Source organism: Myripristis murdjan, chromosome 11, assembly GCF_902150065.1.
Source record: "Myripristis murdjan chromosome 11, fMyrMur1.1, whole genome shotgun sequence".
Lineage (NCBI taxonomy): Eukaryota > Metazoa > Chordata > Actinopteri > Holocentriformes > Holocentridae > Myripristis > Myripristis murdjan.
Genome location: NC_043990.1, coordinates 28694484 through 28708819, shown reverse-complemented (window position 1 = coordinate 28708819; position 14336 = coordinate 28694484). Strand labels below are relative to the sequence as shown.

Sequence of the window (14336 nt, the reverse complement as noted above, 5' to 3'; positions counted from 1 at the left end):
TAAAAACATCCAGTGAGAAAGAGACAGGCCAGTGTAATCCTTTTTTTCTGTGCATCAAAAAGATAAACCTGCCACTGTATTGGCAACTGGAGATCTCATGGTAGCTAGTTTGTTAAAGCAACTGCATCAAAAGGCTGTGGGATATTTTGGGAATGAAGTAATGAGTATTTATGTTTAAAATGCTAAAATCTCATTGAATGCACTCAACGGAATAGCGTTGTGTTTATCTGCATTTTTCTAACAGTCTTAGTTTGGACATTACCTGATTGCAGATTGATGTTTTAGCTGTGCACACTATTCTCAGGAGGCAGAGGTAATCTCACTGGTTGATTTAAACTGCCAAAAGACCCACAGTTCTTCAGAGTGCAAGTTGGCTAACTGGCAAACTCGAATAGTGTTGAAGGAACTAAATGACTTACTTTTTCCATGCATGACCATGGCATCCATGATCAAGGTTAGCACGCTAGCTAACTGTCCTGTTTGGGTAGCTGTAAGCTAGTATGGCTCATTTGTTTTCATCACAATAGTGAGTGCCTCTGTTACCCCATGTCTTCTCACTAGACTTCACTTTAACACGACTCCATCATTTCTGTTTTCACTGACACTTCTGCTGCAGCCAATGGAAACAGAAGGCTAGTATGGCTCACTTGAAGTGATGATGTCAATTTCAGATTTCCACTGGTATTGAGGCTATGTAATGTTCGTTTATTGTGTGACCATTTTAGAGAACCCCCCCCCCCCAAGAAACAAAGTTTGCCAATGGAACATGCAAATTTTTTCTTGTTCACTTGTGTCACAAGTAAAAATTTGCTTGTTCCATTGGCAAAATTGAAAATTGTTTAAAGACAAGTAATTTCTGAGCTGATCATGTCTTATTTTAAGTGTAATGAGATATTTTAACTAGAAATAAGACATTTTTACTTGAAATAAGACAAATAAGATTTTGGTAAGATTTTGACTTTTTGCAGTGCAGATTTCATTAATCTAAGCACGTGGTAATGTCCATCATCTTTTCACCAGTGTATAGTCCCACTGATCGCTGTTCATCTGACTCTGTTTAGCCCAGTTCTAACCCTAACCCAGGTTGTGGCCTCACATATTCTTGGAGGTAATATAATTTCTGCTTCTACCACCATGCCTTATTTGTTATATAAGGTTGCCAGTAAGCTAACATGCGCTCCAAAAAGCTGTCTCTGTGGCTTTTGCCTACTGATGACTAACTCAACCAGTCAGCTTATTTCTGCCTCTGAAAATTACTGACTCACTAGAACTCCAATCTGCACCTGAACCGAACCAAAGGCTTCTCCGTTTGGTTTGTCTTCCTGTGACCGCAGAAGTCCGCCGTCACAGCAAAGAAGACCCAACCACACACTGTCATGAGGCTCCAACTAGTAAGACATCCATGTCATCCAAGTCCCTCTGAAGCATGCTTCTATCAGTACACACACAGCCAGAAATGCTATCGGTCACAGTGTGTCTGGTCCATACAGTACCTCACCACCAGTCAAAAAGGCAACCAGGCAGCACAGTCTAGTTGAACCCTATACCCTCTGCATCTAGCGAGCACAAGTCGAATCTCAGACTAAACTCTGTAACAACAAGGAATGTTTCTGGAGATGAGAAAACAACGGGAGTAAATGAGTGACTGCTAAGTGGAACTGTTCTGCTTAATCAAGCTGCAGATATTTGTATGGACATACATTCCAAATTACCTGAGTATAGACTCCGAGTGAAATACCTGAAGCGAGGCCAGATGCAGACACTGTGCAACGAATTGTGGCCATTTTGTCTTTTCCTTTGCCCAAATTATTTTTGATTGCATTTTTTTCTTCAGAGAGGGTTCGACAATGTGACCTGGATAGTGTAAACATAATCCTGAATAGTACAGCTGTTTTTCCTGTTGGGTACATAACACAGCAATACACAGTTTTGGATTTTTTTTTTAACAAGCATTTTTCTTTCTTTTCATAGAGATATATGTGTATATATGTATAGAGAGCTTATTCATACTGTGAATGTTGAAACAGAACACAACACATAATTTAATCATAAACATATTACCAGTTTAAAATGCATGCCCCCCATACACAGTATTCCATTCCTTCCCTCAGATGCCGGCATATTCTAACCTCTGAAACATCAGGTCTATCCCTGCCAAGAACAGTGCTTAGACAATATGCAGGACAGAACATTAAGGTGGCTTGTCTTTGTGGTGTTGGTGGTGGTGATTGTTGTTCAGGACATTGTTGCTACGTCATGCAGAGAGAGAGAAAGGCGGGAGGGGGTTCAGCACAGAGAGAGGGAAGCTCCTTCAGCAGAGGAGAGGGAGGCGTCAGTAGGTCAGTCGGTCATGGTGGTTGGTGGTTGCTAGCATGAATCCCGAGGCAGAGACCAGCTCTGCTCACATCTAGCTGATGGCCGGGCTGTCTGTCTGGGAGGCTGCAGTCTCTGAGGTGTGGGAAGGTGAGCTGGGCTCCTCTGGAGGGTCGTCTGTGCTGGTGCTGGTGGAGACCTGAGTGGGGGCGCTGTACAGTGATGTGGCCCCCTGAGGCCCCGAGCTGGGGCCCGCCTCCGGGTCGTCCTCCTCGGGCTCCGAAGCCGGGGTGAGATGCAGGGTACCGGGGAGTTTAACGGGGCAGAACGCCGAGCCTGTCGGGATGAAGTTGACCTTGTTTTTGTCGGGGCAAGAGAAGAGAGGGACCGATGCTGACGTGGACTGCCTGGAGCTGCACAGCGGGAGAGGGAGTACACGCAATGTTGACGTGAATAAACGCTCGTCACACCTCTCACAGGCGGCTGAGTGGCATTTGGATTTGACACAAGTATCTAACAGTTCATACCTCATCTCCTCAAAGGCTTTAATCTTCTCACAGCCCTCTGGGGGCTCCCGCTTGAACATGTAGCTGTTGTTGGGTTTGGGTGAAGAAGCGAACTTGGGCAGTGGTGAGCTGCTTCCGCTGTCTGTGAATGCAGAAATACAGGGTTTATCATTGATGCCCCTGTTCTATATGTAGCTAAACTACCTCATGCTACTTGGATCTCAGCCAAATCAAATTATCTGACTAACTGTCATTCAGGCAACTTGGTTCCTAAAACACAGTTGGATTTATTTGTCAAACTTGCATGTACTTGTCTTGGATAAGTATGTATTATGTTTTGAAATAAAGGGAATATGAGCAGAGGGTTGAAACCATCATCAACACACAGCACAACTGTCTGGCACAGTGCCATGACTACAGCAAAACTGAATATTAGTAGAGTATGGGGTTGTGTAGTTTCTAGGGTGTTAGATGACGCCAAATTAAATTGGTGGAATTGGTGAAATTTCCTTAGTTGCTCCATGCTCCTCTAGGCTGCTTATCCACAATATTGTATTCATATATATATTTACCTCTATAGGACAGCAAAATAGCTCCCAAAATAACACTTTCACTAGACAAACCAATCATGATGGCTACATGTCAGGCAATGTGGACTTCTTCTGCAGACACTACCTGCTAGATCTACTTTGCAGTTCAAATAGGAAAATAAAAAAAAAGATCAGTTTACTTTCCTTAAAAATGGGTACCAGGGATTGTTGTTTTTTGGAACCTGTTCTGCTGTACTAAGGAAATGAATGTAGACTGAATAAGCAGACCAGGAGAGTGCGGAGCAACTAATGAGGATATTTCACCAACATGCGGACTCATATCCTGCCCATGTAACTAGACAACCCAACACTCTATCAAAGGTCAATACTGCTTTCAAAAAGACAGCTGTTTGTTTCACTGCAACTGAGCAACACGGCCAAAACCTCTAAAATGAGTTCACACCATCAAAATATCAATGCATGGCAAAGGATAAACTCTCGTTAAGACTCTGCACATTGCTAGCCCATTATTTGGTTTTTCCTCTGTAATTTAATGCAGCTGTGGTGCTTTTGGCTTTCATCTAGGTTAGTCCCATATTCGTCACTGTCAGGGTAAACATTATGTTTCAAGGTGAGTTTCTAGTGCTATTCTTTTAATCATTTACCATAATATAATCATCACTTCAAAATGTGTGGATACTTACTTGCATTTTAGAAAACAGTAAGAGTTAAATGAGATTGTTTATTTTAATTTCAAATTCTTCTCCCTGTATACATTTAACTCAGTGAAAATTATTTTAATGAATGTGTATCTTTCAAACAGCAAAGGATCTTGGTGTGCTGGATCTTAGTGTTCATACCAACACCTTTATCTATTAGCTCATATTTAAAGAAAGGAGTAGCCATACCTGGAAGTGAATTCAGGAATGGGGTGAGCTCAAAAAGTCATGGACATGCATCCAGCTACCTCTGACTAAATTTTAAGCTTGCTCCAAGGAAGTTCATGTCAAAATGTCAACAAATTGATATAACAAACTCATTATCCATGTATGAGAAACGAAGGCTACAAGAAAAGACATGTCGACATACTAGGACATACTGACATACCAGAAAAGAGTCGATGAGCTAATGCAGCACCTTCTGCCTATTATTTGTGTTTACCTTGACACTCAGTAGATTGTAGTATTTGATTTTGATTTTTTTCCCCTTTGTTCTTTTTGGAAGATTTCTCTGGTTGGCCATGTTATGCAAAAATTTAAGTGAAAACCTCCTACTTTTTTGTTTTTAAGTGAGCTAAGAATAAAATGTGAAGGATGAGTGCAGATGAGGCCTGACTTCCTGATAAATCATGTGCTTGTTTAATGTTCTTTGTTATTAGTTGAGTTTAACTGGTCCTTACTTCAATCAACCCTCAATTTTGCATTGTCACCATTAAACAAAAGAAAACAAAAAAAAAAAACAAAATGGACAACGCTGACTGGACAAAAAGTTATTTCTCATATAAGCTCAAAATAGCCTACTATTGTCATCCACTCTTCATGTCTGTGCTTCAACAAGCTGTGGCGGTTTACCTTTATCTCTGTCATACAGTAGGTCATCTGTGGAGTATGGACTGCCGTCGTGGGATCCCGGTGGGCAGGCAGGCGAGGGGCAGGGTGACAGGCTGGAGCAGCTGCTGGACCTGCCGGGTGCCGAGGGCGTTTGGGTGTCGACACTTCGGGTACTGCTGCTGCGCTGCTGGGGAGGGAAAGGAGCCCGCCGCCCATCAGGAACCTCCAGAGCCTGCAGTGTGCAGATGGACAGTAGGGAAGGAAGTGGAAAAACAAAATAAAGCAAAACAAAAACAACAGATAATCAAAGCTCAAAGTTAACCCTTTGAAACCTGAGCAAATTCCCTTGATTTCTTTTGAATACTGGAAAAATAATACCGGAACATTAGAAAAAACTTTATGTGCTAGAAAATTAGCAAAAAAATTTCCAGACACTTAGCTCAAGAAATAAAGATTAAATAAATAAATGAATACATGCATGTATGTATGTATGTATGTATGTATGTATTTATTTATTTATTTATTTACACACACATACACTCAAAACTGGCAAAAATGTTTTGGAAAAAAAAAATCTACAATTTCTTGTGATTGGTGCTTGTGAAAGCCATCTGAATGCAGCCTGAGGCTGTAAACACTTAGAGATCAGAACATCAGCATAAATACCAGTTATAAGCAGCTTCAATCCCAAACTACTGATATTGGTATTCAATAACTCATATCAGGGAACACTTGCCAACACACATTTAAAAAACAGCAGAAAACATATGACTGGTGTATGTGGGATATAAGGGCTAAGAATGTAAAAAGTCAGCCTGTGAATGAATGAAAGTGAGGATAAATCCAAACGGCAGACCCACCTTGAGCTCCTCCTTCTCACCGTTGTCTTTGATGAAGACCTTCTCCAGCTCATGGTTGATGCCTTCCATACTGCTGGGCACCCTAGAGATGGAGGGCTTTGGCACTGTGATGTTGGACAGCGGCATCTGGGCCGACTTCGACATGGAAAACTGCTGCAATTCGGAAGCAGTGGGTATTTCCAGTTAGGAAATCTGTTGCCCCCTTCCCACCTGCCATTAACATGATTTTTGTACCTGGACTGTGTCCAGAGTTCGTGCAGCTGGGTTATATTCACTACATGCAATAACATCTGTCTTTAGTGCACACAGTGAAGCCTGTGGTACTTTTAGCTTATATTACCTGTCCTGTTCTAAAGTACAAATGCTTCTTGACCTTTAAACAAAAATGCAACACAAAAAGTATGTCTGTGATAGAATAATGAAGCTCTGTATTTGTCATGGATGTCACACTGAGATTGCGATACCGTACGTTCAGGTCAGCATCAGGGGAGCAACTGAATCATGGCTACAATGGCCCTGGACATTGTTGCACTTACATTTGGCCATAATATCCAAATAACATATTTGGAACAATGTCACAAAAACAATCTATCTTTTTAAGTTCCCACATTACTTAAGTTGTTCTGGTATATTATTTGAGAAATACCACCAGACCTTGTGATTTATGTGAGTGACAACATCAACATTAACAGGACAGAATGAAGTTAATAAATAAGTAACATGACATATTATAATGTTTATCCTCTGACAGTGGTAACTACAGATGGTGTTAAAATATGATTATCTTTTTCCTTGGATCTAAAATTGTCATAATTTACATAATGGCCTTCTTCCTGGCATGAAGCCTTTGTGCCCTTGAAAATTTTCAGACAATCAAGGCCATATGGCTTTGCCCCTAAAATGGCTAAATTCCTCCTACTCAAGTCAGCACAGCATTAACTAAAAACTGCTCTTAAAGCTAATCACTAGCTGCCATTTGTGGAGCAATTAAGAGCGCTACTAACCTGCAAAACCTGCTGTGTTATATGGACAGTCAAGCCATTTTGACAAAGGGTTATATACAGTGGGTTAGTATTAAGGCCAAAAAGATATAAAAAAAAACAGATATAATGATTTGATTGGCATTCAGAGAGATTCCTCAAATCAGTCAGAACATACTGTAATCAAATATGATTTATGAGTAGGGCTGGGCGATATACCGAAAATTTACTGATACCGAAATTTATGACGATAACCGACGTCACTTTGCTCATGTCGGTATGTTCGGTATTTTAAAAAAACAAAATAAAAGTCGTTTTTGTCTTTTTTGGCTGTGTGTAGGTAGGCCTGTTCATGTCCCTTTAAGACGCTGTACTACATGTACAGCGTGTGGAGTCACCTGACTCCATCCCCTCCAGTCTGCAACAAGAAGGGAAAGAGACGCTGAGGAAACGGAGGACGGCTCAAATGTAGAAGCGGCTGCGACTGCAACTGAGGTAGTCGAAGTAGAATCAGTCGAGGAGGACCTGCTTGTCATATTTTATACTTTTAAACTTGGTTTGATTGTCAGTTGTTCAATAAATTTAACTAAAAGTATTTAATATGTATTTTCTTGAGTTATTCTCAGACAGCACAGAGTTAGAGTCGCACTTTTCAGGCATGCAAAAAAGTGCATGCTCAAATATATCGTGACATTGATTTGAGGCCATATCGCCCAGCCCTATTTATGAGTTAAAGTGAAAATTTTGATTTTATTTTACACTCTGGCTGTTTTGTAGGACAGTAGCGGTGCCAACTTGCTCTCATTGTTACTGAGTGCTGGATACTGGCTGCATGCTCCAAATGCTAACTGTTAGCCTCCTGCTACTGAGGTGGACTTCCCCCCAGCTAACATTATTAATCCACTTTCTGTATCACTCCATGCCAGAGGAGCAGTAGCCACCACAGAGACACAAGTAGATTGCTTAAGTTTGCTGCCATTTGGTTTCTTCAGTTATGAAGCTACTTTGGGCTAGCTACATTGTAGCTAGTTTACTGGCTAGCTTACCGTATTTCACCAATTAATCGCCCGGCCGCAAATAGCCGCCTGGTTCTTATAAACGCCTGGGGTCTGCACCCATTTTGCGTATTAAACGCCCACCCGAATAACCGCCAGGGCGATTATTTGCATTATAACGAGGTAAACCCAAAATAAAGCTATTCACCTTATTTTTGCAGAAGTAAACAGTTAGCTGCACAATAACTGTGCAGCACTTCCGTTTTCTGTCAAAATAAGAGCGCTAGCTAACGTTAGAAAAAAAGGGTCTACCGTAATCTTAAATCGACCGACTGTAAATATGTTGGACAGTACCTGTCATCACATTTTATGGCCTGGTGCAGGTCTGTGCAAAAATAAATAAAGGCCTGCAGCGAATAGCCGCCTGGTTCTTTTAAACGCCTGGGGTCCAAGTTGATTTGGCGTATTAAACGCCCGGGCTATTAATTGGGGAAATACGGTAGTTGTTTCCTCACTCCTCTCTACACACACATTTCACACTTTTCAGTGTTTTTTGAAAACCAGAAAAAACTGCCACTACCACTGTAACTGTGGACAAGCAGTCAGATTTTAAAATACTTTTTTAAATGTAATTTCAGGCTGTAAAAAGCTTCACATCATCCAGCTCAAACTATTTAGCAATTTGAGTGGATTAAAGCAGCTAGTTCTGGAGGGTGACACTTGGAAAGTGATGTTAAACCTTCTTTGAATGAATGAAGATGGTTATTTCTCAGAGGGTTAGCTGGGGGGAAGTCCACCTCAATGCCAGGACGCTAACAGTTAGCATTTGGTGCATCCAGCCAGTATCCAGCACTCAGTAACAATGAGAGGAAGATAGCACCACTACTGTCCTACATAGCAGCCATTTTCAAAAGTGGGTGAACTATCCCTTTAAGTTGTTAAGTCAGCTCTAGACGACCCACCTGAGCGTGGCTAGCCGCAGTCAAGGTGCTGTTGGTGGTACTGTTCAGGACACTGTAGTTGATGACGTTGCACTGGAGGGGGGAAAGGCGGTCTTTGTCTTTACTGTGGCGTCCTCCTTGTTTGCTGCGCTGGAGCTGCTGCCGGAGCTTGGCGATCTGCTGGAAAACAACAGGATAGAGAGAGTAGCCATGAGCAATGAAAACATCAGAAGTGAGATATAAAACATCAGGGAGGCTCGTGGGCCAGTACATTGCTATAATTAAATTACAATAAATCATTATCAAATGTTTGGTGGACATTTTACATTTATTTTGTCAATATAGATGAAAGTAAGGGGAGAGATATGGGAGGGAGAACCTAGGCAGAAGTGGATACCATGACAATGATTGATGATTTGAAAAAAAAAAAAAAAAAAAAAAAAAAAAAATTATATGAAGAAAATGAAAAATAAAAAACATATAATTTTAAAAACATTATTTCACTTCCCCTGTAGCTCATCATCACATAGTGCTGGTGCTGGATACTGGCTGGATGCTCCACATGCTAACTGTTAGCCTCCTATCACTGAGGTGGACTTCACCCCAGCTAACATTCTGAAAAACATCCAGCCAGTATCCAGCACTCAGTGAAAATGAGAGAAAAACAGTACCATTACTGTCCTGTATAACAGCTAGGAGGGATATAATATACATTTTTTTGAAACTGTTCCTTTTATCATGTATATGTAATTATTATGTGGTTCATATACCATGTAAGTCATTTAATGCGTGGAAAAAACAGTGCTGCAAAACAAATAGATTTACTTACTATGCGCCCCATATTAACAAGTGTTACCTTGTGTTATTGCAAAATACAGGCACAAGATGTCACTGTTTCCAAGGGTGCTAGCAGAGAGAGGCATTAGAAAGCCTGGCATGCACTGTGGAGTTCCTGTTATCCATGTATAAGGCAATACCAGAGCACAGACTACAAAGTCAGTGATTTAATAGGTAGTCAGCATAAAAAGTCCATTTGAATTTGCAAATTCACTTGATACTAATCTAAGATACAGCTAATAGTGTTTATTTAGTGTTAATGTAAGTCCCTGTGAAAGCCACTAAAGGGAGGCGCAGTGGAGAGACATGAGTCAGATTACACAATATAGAGTGATTAACTGACTGGTTAATGCTGTTTCAGTTATGTTTGTTAGGTTCTGTAGTTACAGCAGCCAAACAACATTATCTTTGAGAAAAAGAGAGAGAGAGACAGAGAGAGAGAGAGACAGAGAGAGAGAGAGAGAGAGAGATAGATAGATAGATAGACAGACAGACAGGGAGAGAGAGAGAGAAAGAGAGAGAGAGAGGGAAAGAGAGAGGGAGAGAGAGAGAGAGAGAGAGAGAGAGTGAGAGAGAGAGAGAGAGAGAGAGAGAGAGAGAGAGAGAGAGAGAGAGAGAGAGAGAGAGACTACCCCAGAACATGTCCATACTTGTTTTTTCACTGCATTATATGGGCTGAGGATGATTCTTAAGCTGTCCCTCTTCTCCCAAGGCCATTACTATAGCAACACAACAGGCCAAAGCAACACATACTCCAACATGGAGCACTTATCAAAGAGGGCTCTGTCTGAAACTGCTGATATGTGATCCCTTTTTCTTTGGCCATGGAACCGGTTACACACTGTAAACCTGAAAGCTTTTGTTTCCTTCTCGACCTTCCCTGAGCTTAACACAAGCCATTCACTTCTGAGGTTTTCTGCAGGAAACAGTGCACACTGCCAGGGTGTGACTTTAGACTATAGGGTGCAGACAATGCCAGATGCAGGTCAGATCAATGTGTTGCTTTTGTACAGCAGTGCCATACTTCAGTGACTTCAGTGACATCCACTTAGGTATCTAAAGACTTGTAAATCATTAAGTCACAGTGTGAATGAATCTACAAAGATGCACCATGCAACAGGTACAAAATGATATCAAAGTGTATTGACATTTTCACAAGTAATAAAACAGTGGCACTAACTTGTTTTAACATGATTAGTCTCCAGCTGTGGTATTGACTTTATCGATGAATCCTAAATGTGAAAAACCATAGTGCACCTGCTCTGACATGCAAATACCAGCCTATAACACATGAGACAGACCAAGTCAATCAATCAGACACAGAGGCAGGATCAGACAGATGAGGCTCGTTATCTTTAGTTTTATATAACCCCTCCAGACCAGCTGCACTCCTGGGGTCTCCCCCTTCTCCTCTTCCTCCTAGTCTCCAGTCTATTGACATCTATGGCATCTGTGTCAGCTCTCTCCTCTTCTGCAGCCCTGCCTCTGTAACTCAGTAACGTGCCTGTGCACACATTACAGAGGACTGAGCTGCCATCCAGCTAGCCGTTATTGTTCCCTCTGCTGCAGAAGGCGGAGAGAAGCCAGCTGGGGCCTGGACGCCCATAAATTGCAGTGGGTTATGGCCATTGCAAAGAGGGGAAGTAGGCAGTTAAGACAGAGATAGCGTTATCTACCACCTCCCTGCCGTTGCTGAATATCAGCAGGGTGGAGCTGAGAGGGGCTGATAGCGCCATACTGGCTGCAGGCTTCAGTGACGGACATACGCCAACATAAAGCCAGAAACATAAAGCCACACATGCTGCGCCTGAGGTCAAACAGGAGGTTGTGTAGCCAAAAGATGATGGCAATGCTACAGCAACTGTGTTTGATTAGCGCCTATGTCATCACTTAAATGTGGGGCCAATGGGCATTAAAGGGATAACCATAATGCATAATTTTTGCATCAAGCACTCACTGTGTCCTGCCTTCCATCTCTGACCGAGAAAATGTTACTTGCAACCCTTCATAGGAAACATATATTCCAAAAACACTGGCCATCACTGATGCAGTGGAAAAAAATGGGGCTGTAATTTTAGGATTTTACGGCAGCAAAACGCTATCAAAAGTTCAGTTGAAAAATGTCACTCATAATGCTCTATAATCCAAGTCTCCGGTACCCGGTCGTACACTTAGTACTTCCCAGACACATGTATATTTGCTCAAATCTTGTTCCAAAGACCACTTCTGCAAAATCCTCTTGTGCAGTCATGAAACGTGTGCACAAGCGCATCCGCCCAAATTGCTCATCCAGTGAAACACACACATTTGTGCATGCACAACTGTATTATACAGTTTGAAGGTTGTGTTCTTTTACATGGAACTTTTGATAGCATTTTGTAGTTGTAAAATCATAAAATCATGAATGGTTTTTCCATTAGGTCAGAGATAGCTAGTGTTTTTGGAAAATAGTTTACTGTGACGACACAAATAAAACTGTCTTCATCAGGGATTGAAGGCAGCACATGGTGAGCACTTCATACAAAAATGATCATGGGTGAAGTATCTCTTTTAAGAACCATGCCAGGCCTATTTTGACTTCATTTCAACGGTTCTGATCACATGTCCACTGCAAATAACAGTTGCATAAGTGTGTACGGAGTACGCTTTGGTAGTTTGGTAGGCAAGGCCAACTTGACAAGGGGAAGAGGGAAGTTGCACACTCACAACTTTGATGTAAATGTGTATCGTTTCAGCACATGCAAAATGACGGATTTGCCTATAAGATTATATACAATTGAGCTTTAGAGCTGCTACAAGTTCTTATTTCCTCACTTCTGCGATAATGTTCGTTGCCTACTATCACTTCACACAGAAAGTGCACCAGAGCCAACGATCTACCTGGAGCATGTGATTTTGATGAAAACGTTAGTGTGAAAATGTGTTTCTATTTTTTTTGAGTCCTGTACCTCTTTGAGCTGATCGGCGCTGCCCCAGGACGCCGAACGCTGGTGGGTGTTCCTCTTCTCACCTGTTTCGTCAACCCAACATCCAGGAGTCTGAAAAGAACATCACAGTTAAACATTACCAGCAGCATATCTGGTATTTCCAGCTGGTTTGACAGGGCTTCTCTTTCAAGGCTTCTGCTTCTCTATGACTTTTCAGAACTAAGACAGAGAACTTCCATGACCTCAAGCTGCCTGTTTTGTTAATGTTGATTTGATCAGTCTAGTTTCCCCGAGAGTTAGATTGAAAAATCATCCAATGCAATGAGTGTGGAAATCAAGTTGGACTGAAGCTGTCATATGCTGTTAAGTGCTCAACTGGTAAAACTAGTGCAAAATATGTGAAAATGTTATGGGCTCAATAAGTCACTGCGACACTGAATGTGTATAGGTAAGTTCCAGATTTGACATACCTCAGCTGTCCAACCTGAGGTGATGCTGTTCCCCACAGCAGCTAGTTACCATTACACTGTATAAGTGGCGCTACATTTGGTCATGGTGAAATATTTCTGTTCTCATTACCTTCACTGATTTAATTACTGCACAATTTTTAAGGTAAGACTGATTAATTACTTTTGTTTTATTAATTTTTGTCACCCATTTCATTTATAATCAGAGTGAACATTTTATTTAATCTTTAATATTCTTTTTTATTTTATTAGTTGTGATACACCTTGTAATGTCAGTTTAGATATAAGCTACAAACTAATCACTGATACATTTCTGAGAAATCACTTGATGGATCAGGTCCATGTGATATACTATATGGCTGAATATCCTCAATGAGCAAGTCTTAAAAACACAACAATGCATACGCACAGTTTTCTATTTTAATCTGATGAAACATTTATATGTTGAAAAGAATGCTTATGCATGTTTCTGGCTTTGTGCATACACTTTCAGAATCTACACAGAGTTTTATGGATCTGGCTCCTGGATGCGTTTGCACACTGGGAGCATTCAGGGCTGGGGCTTTTTCCCTGAACGCCCAAGCCTGGTGACGGCCATGCCACAGGGCTACGCAGCAACAACGTAATGTTAGGAAATCACCTTTGTCTCACTGTCACAGCAGCACCACTCATAAACATACAGTGTACGTGCTGGAGTTTCCGTCTCTGCTCCGATAGCAACTGCAGCATGTGCGTGCTGTAAACTGTCCTGGTGCTGCACTGCCCTTGCATTAGAGTTCCACCTTTTATGGTCCGTCAGCATAACCTTAACAATAAGATTATAAAACCAATTTTTGCAGCTTTTGAACCGAAATACTCATACTTGACACTGCAGTGTGGTGGGTCCTCAGCAACACACCTGCCCTAACCCTAACCCTATCCCCTGATATTCCCTGACAATTTAGCAAAGTACCTGACTGTCCTCCATCTGGAATATACCTCTCAAAATTCCATGGTATTCCAGAAATTCTATTCCATGACCACCGGCAATATGACAGATGCAGTCATCACCTCCTGATGAAAAAATTCAGAGGGAGCATGGGGACACACACGCCCACACATAGTGAAAACTGAGCTGAGCTGGGCTCTGTGATTCAGAGAAAGCTACAGTACATGAGTGCTCTCTCTCTCTATCTACCACACACATACAGTCAACAACACAATGTCTCCCTCTGCTCTCCGACACCCAGAGGAAACTGAATTGCTGCCTTGCTCATCTTAATGGCTCTGACTCAAAGGGCCATTTGTTTATTTTCAGCAACAGGTCCAATACTTGAGGGATGAAGCAACCCAGAGCTGGCAGGACAGACCAACAGAGAAGCTCTTCATATCGTTACTGACTGACTGCGCTGTATTTTTCACCAGCTCAAGTCCCTTGTTAGCGGCAAAAT

General features: G+C 41.6%; 1 protein-coding gene across 4 annotated transcripts in view; it reads right to left on the bottom strand.

Annotated features, from left to right (window-relative positions):
* Window positions 1–1016: 1016 nt before the first annotated feature.
* The window catches only part of glcci1a (glucocorticoid induced 1a), a 38439-nt gene continuing 25119 nt past the window's right edge, over window positions 1017–14336 (bottom strand). Inside the window, exons 3-8 of one of the 4 annotated variants that reach the window (XM_030063597.1) lie at window positions 12461–12550; window positions 8697–8855; window positions 5760–5912; window positions 4921–5131; window positions 2841–2961; window positions 1017–2726 (exon numbers count right to left, since the gene is read on the bottom strand). In XM_030063597.1, coding sequence (XP_029919457.1) covers window positions 2408–2726; window positions 2841–2961; window positions 4921–5131; window positions 5760–5912; window positions 8697–8855; window positions 12461–12550 — 1053 coding nt within the window. In that variant the 3' untranslated portion in view covers window positions 1017–2407. The remainder of the gene's footprint in view (window positions 2727–2840; window positions 2962–4920; window positions 5132–5759; window positions 5913–8696; window positions 8856–12460; window positions 12551–14336) is intronic. The other 3 variants (XM_030063599.1, XM_030063598.1, XM_030063601.1) reach the window with 3 other exon arrangements.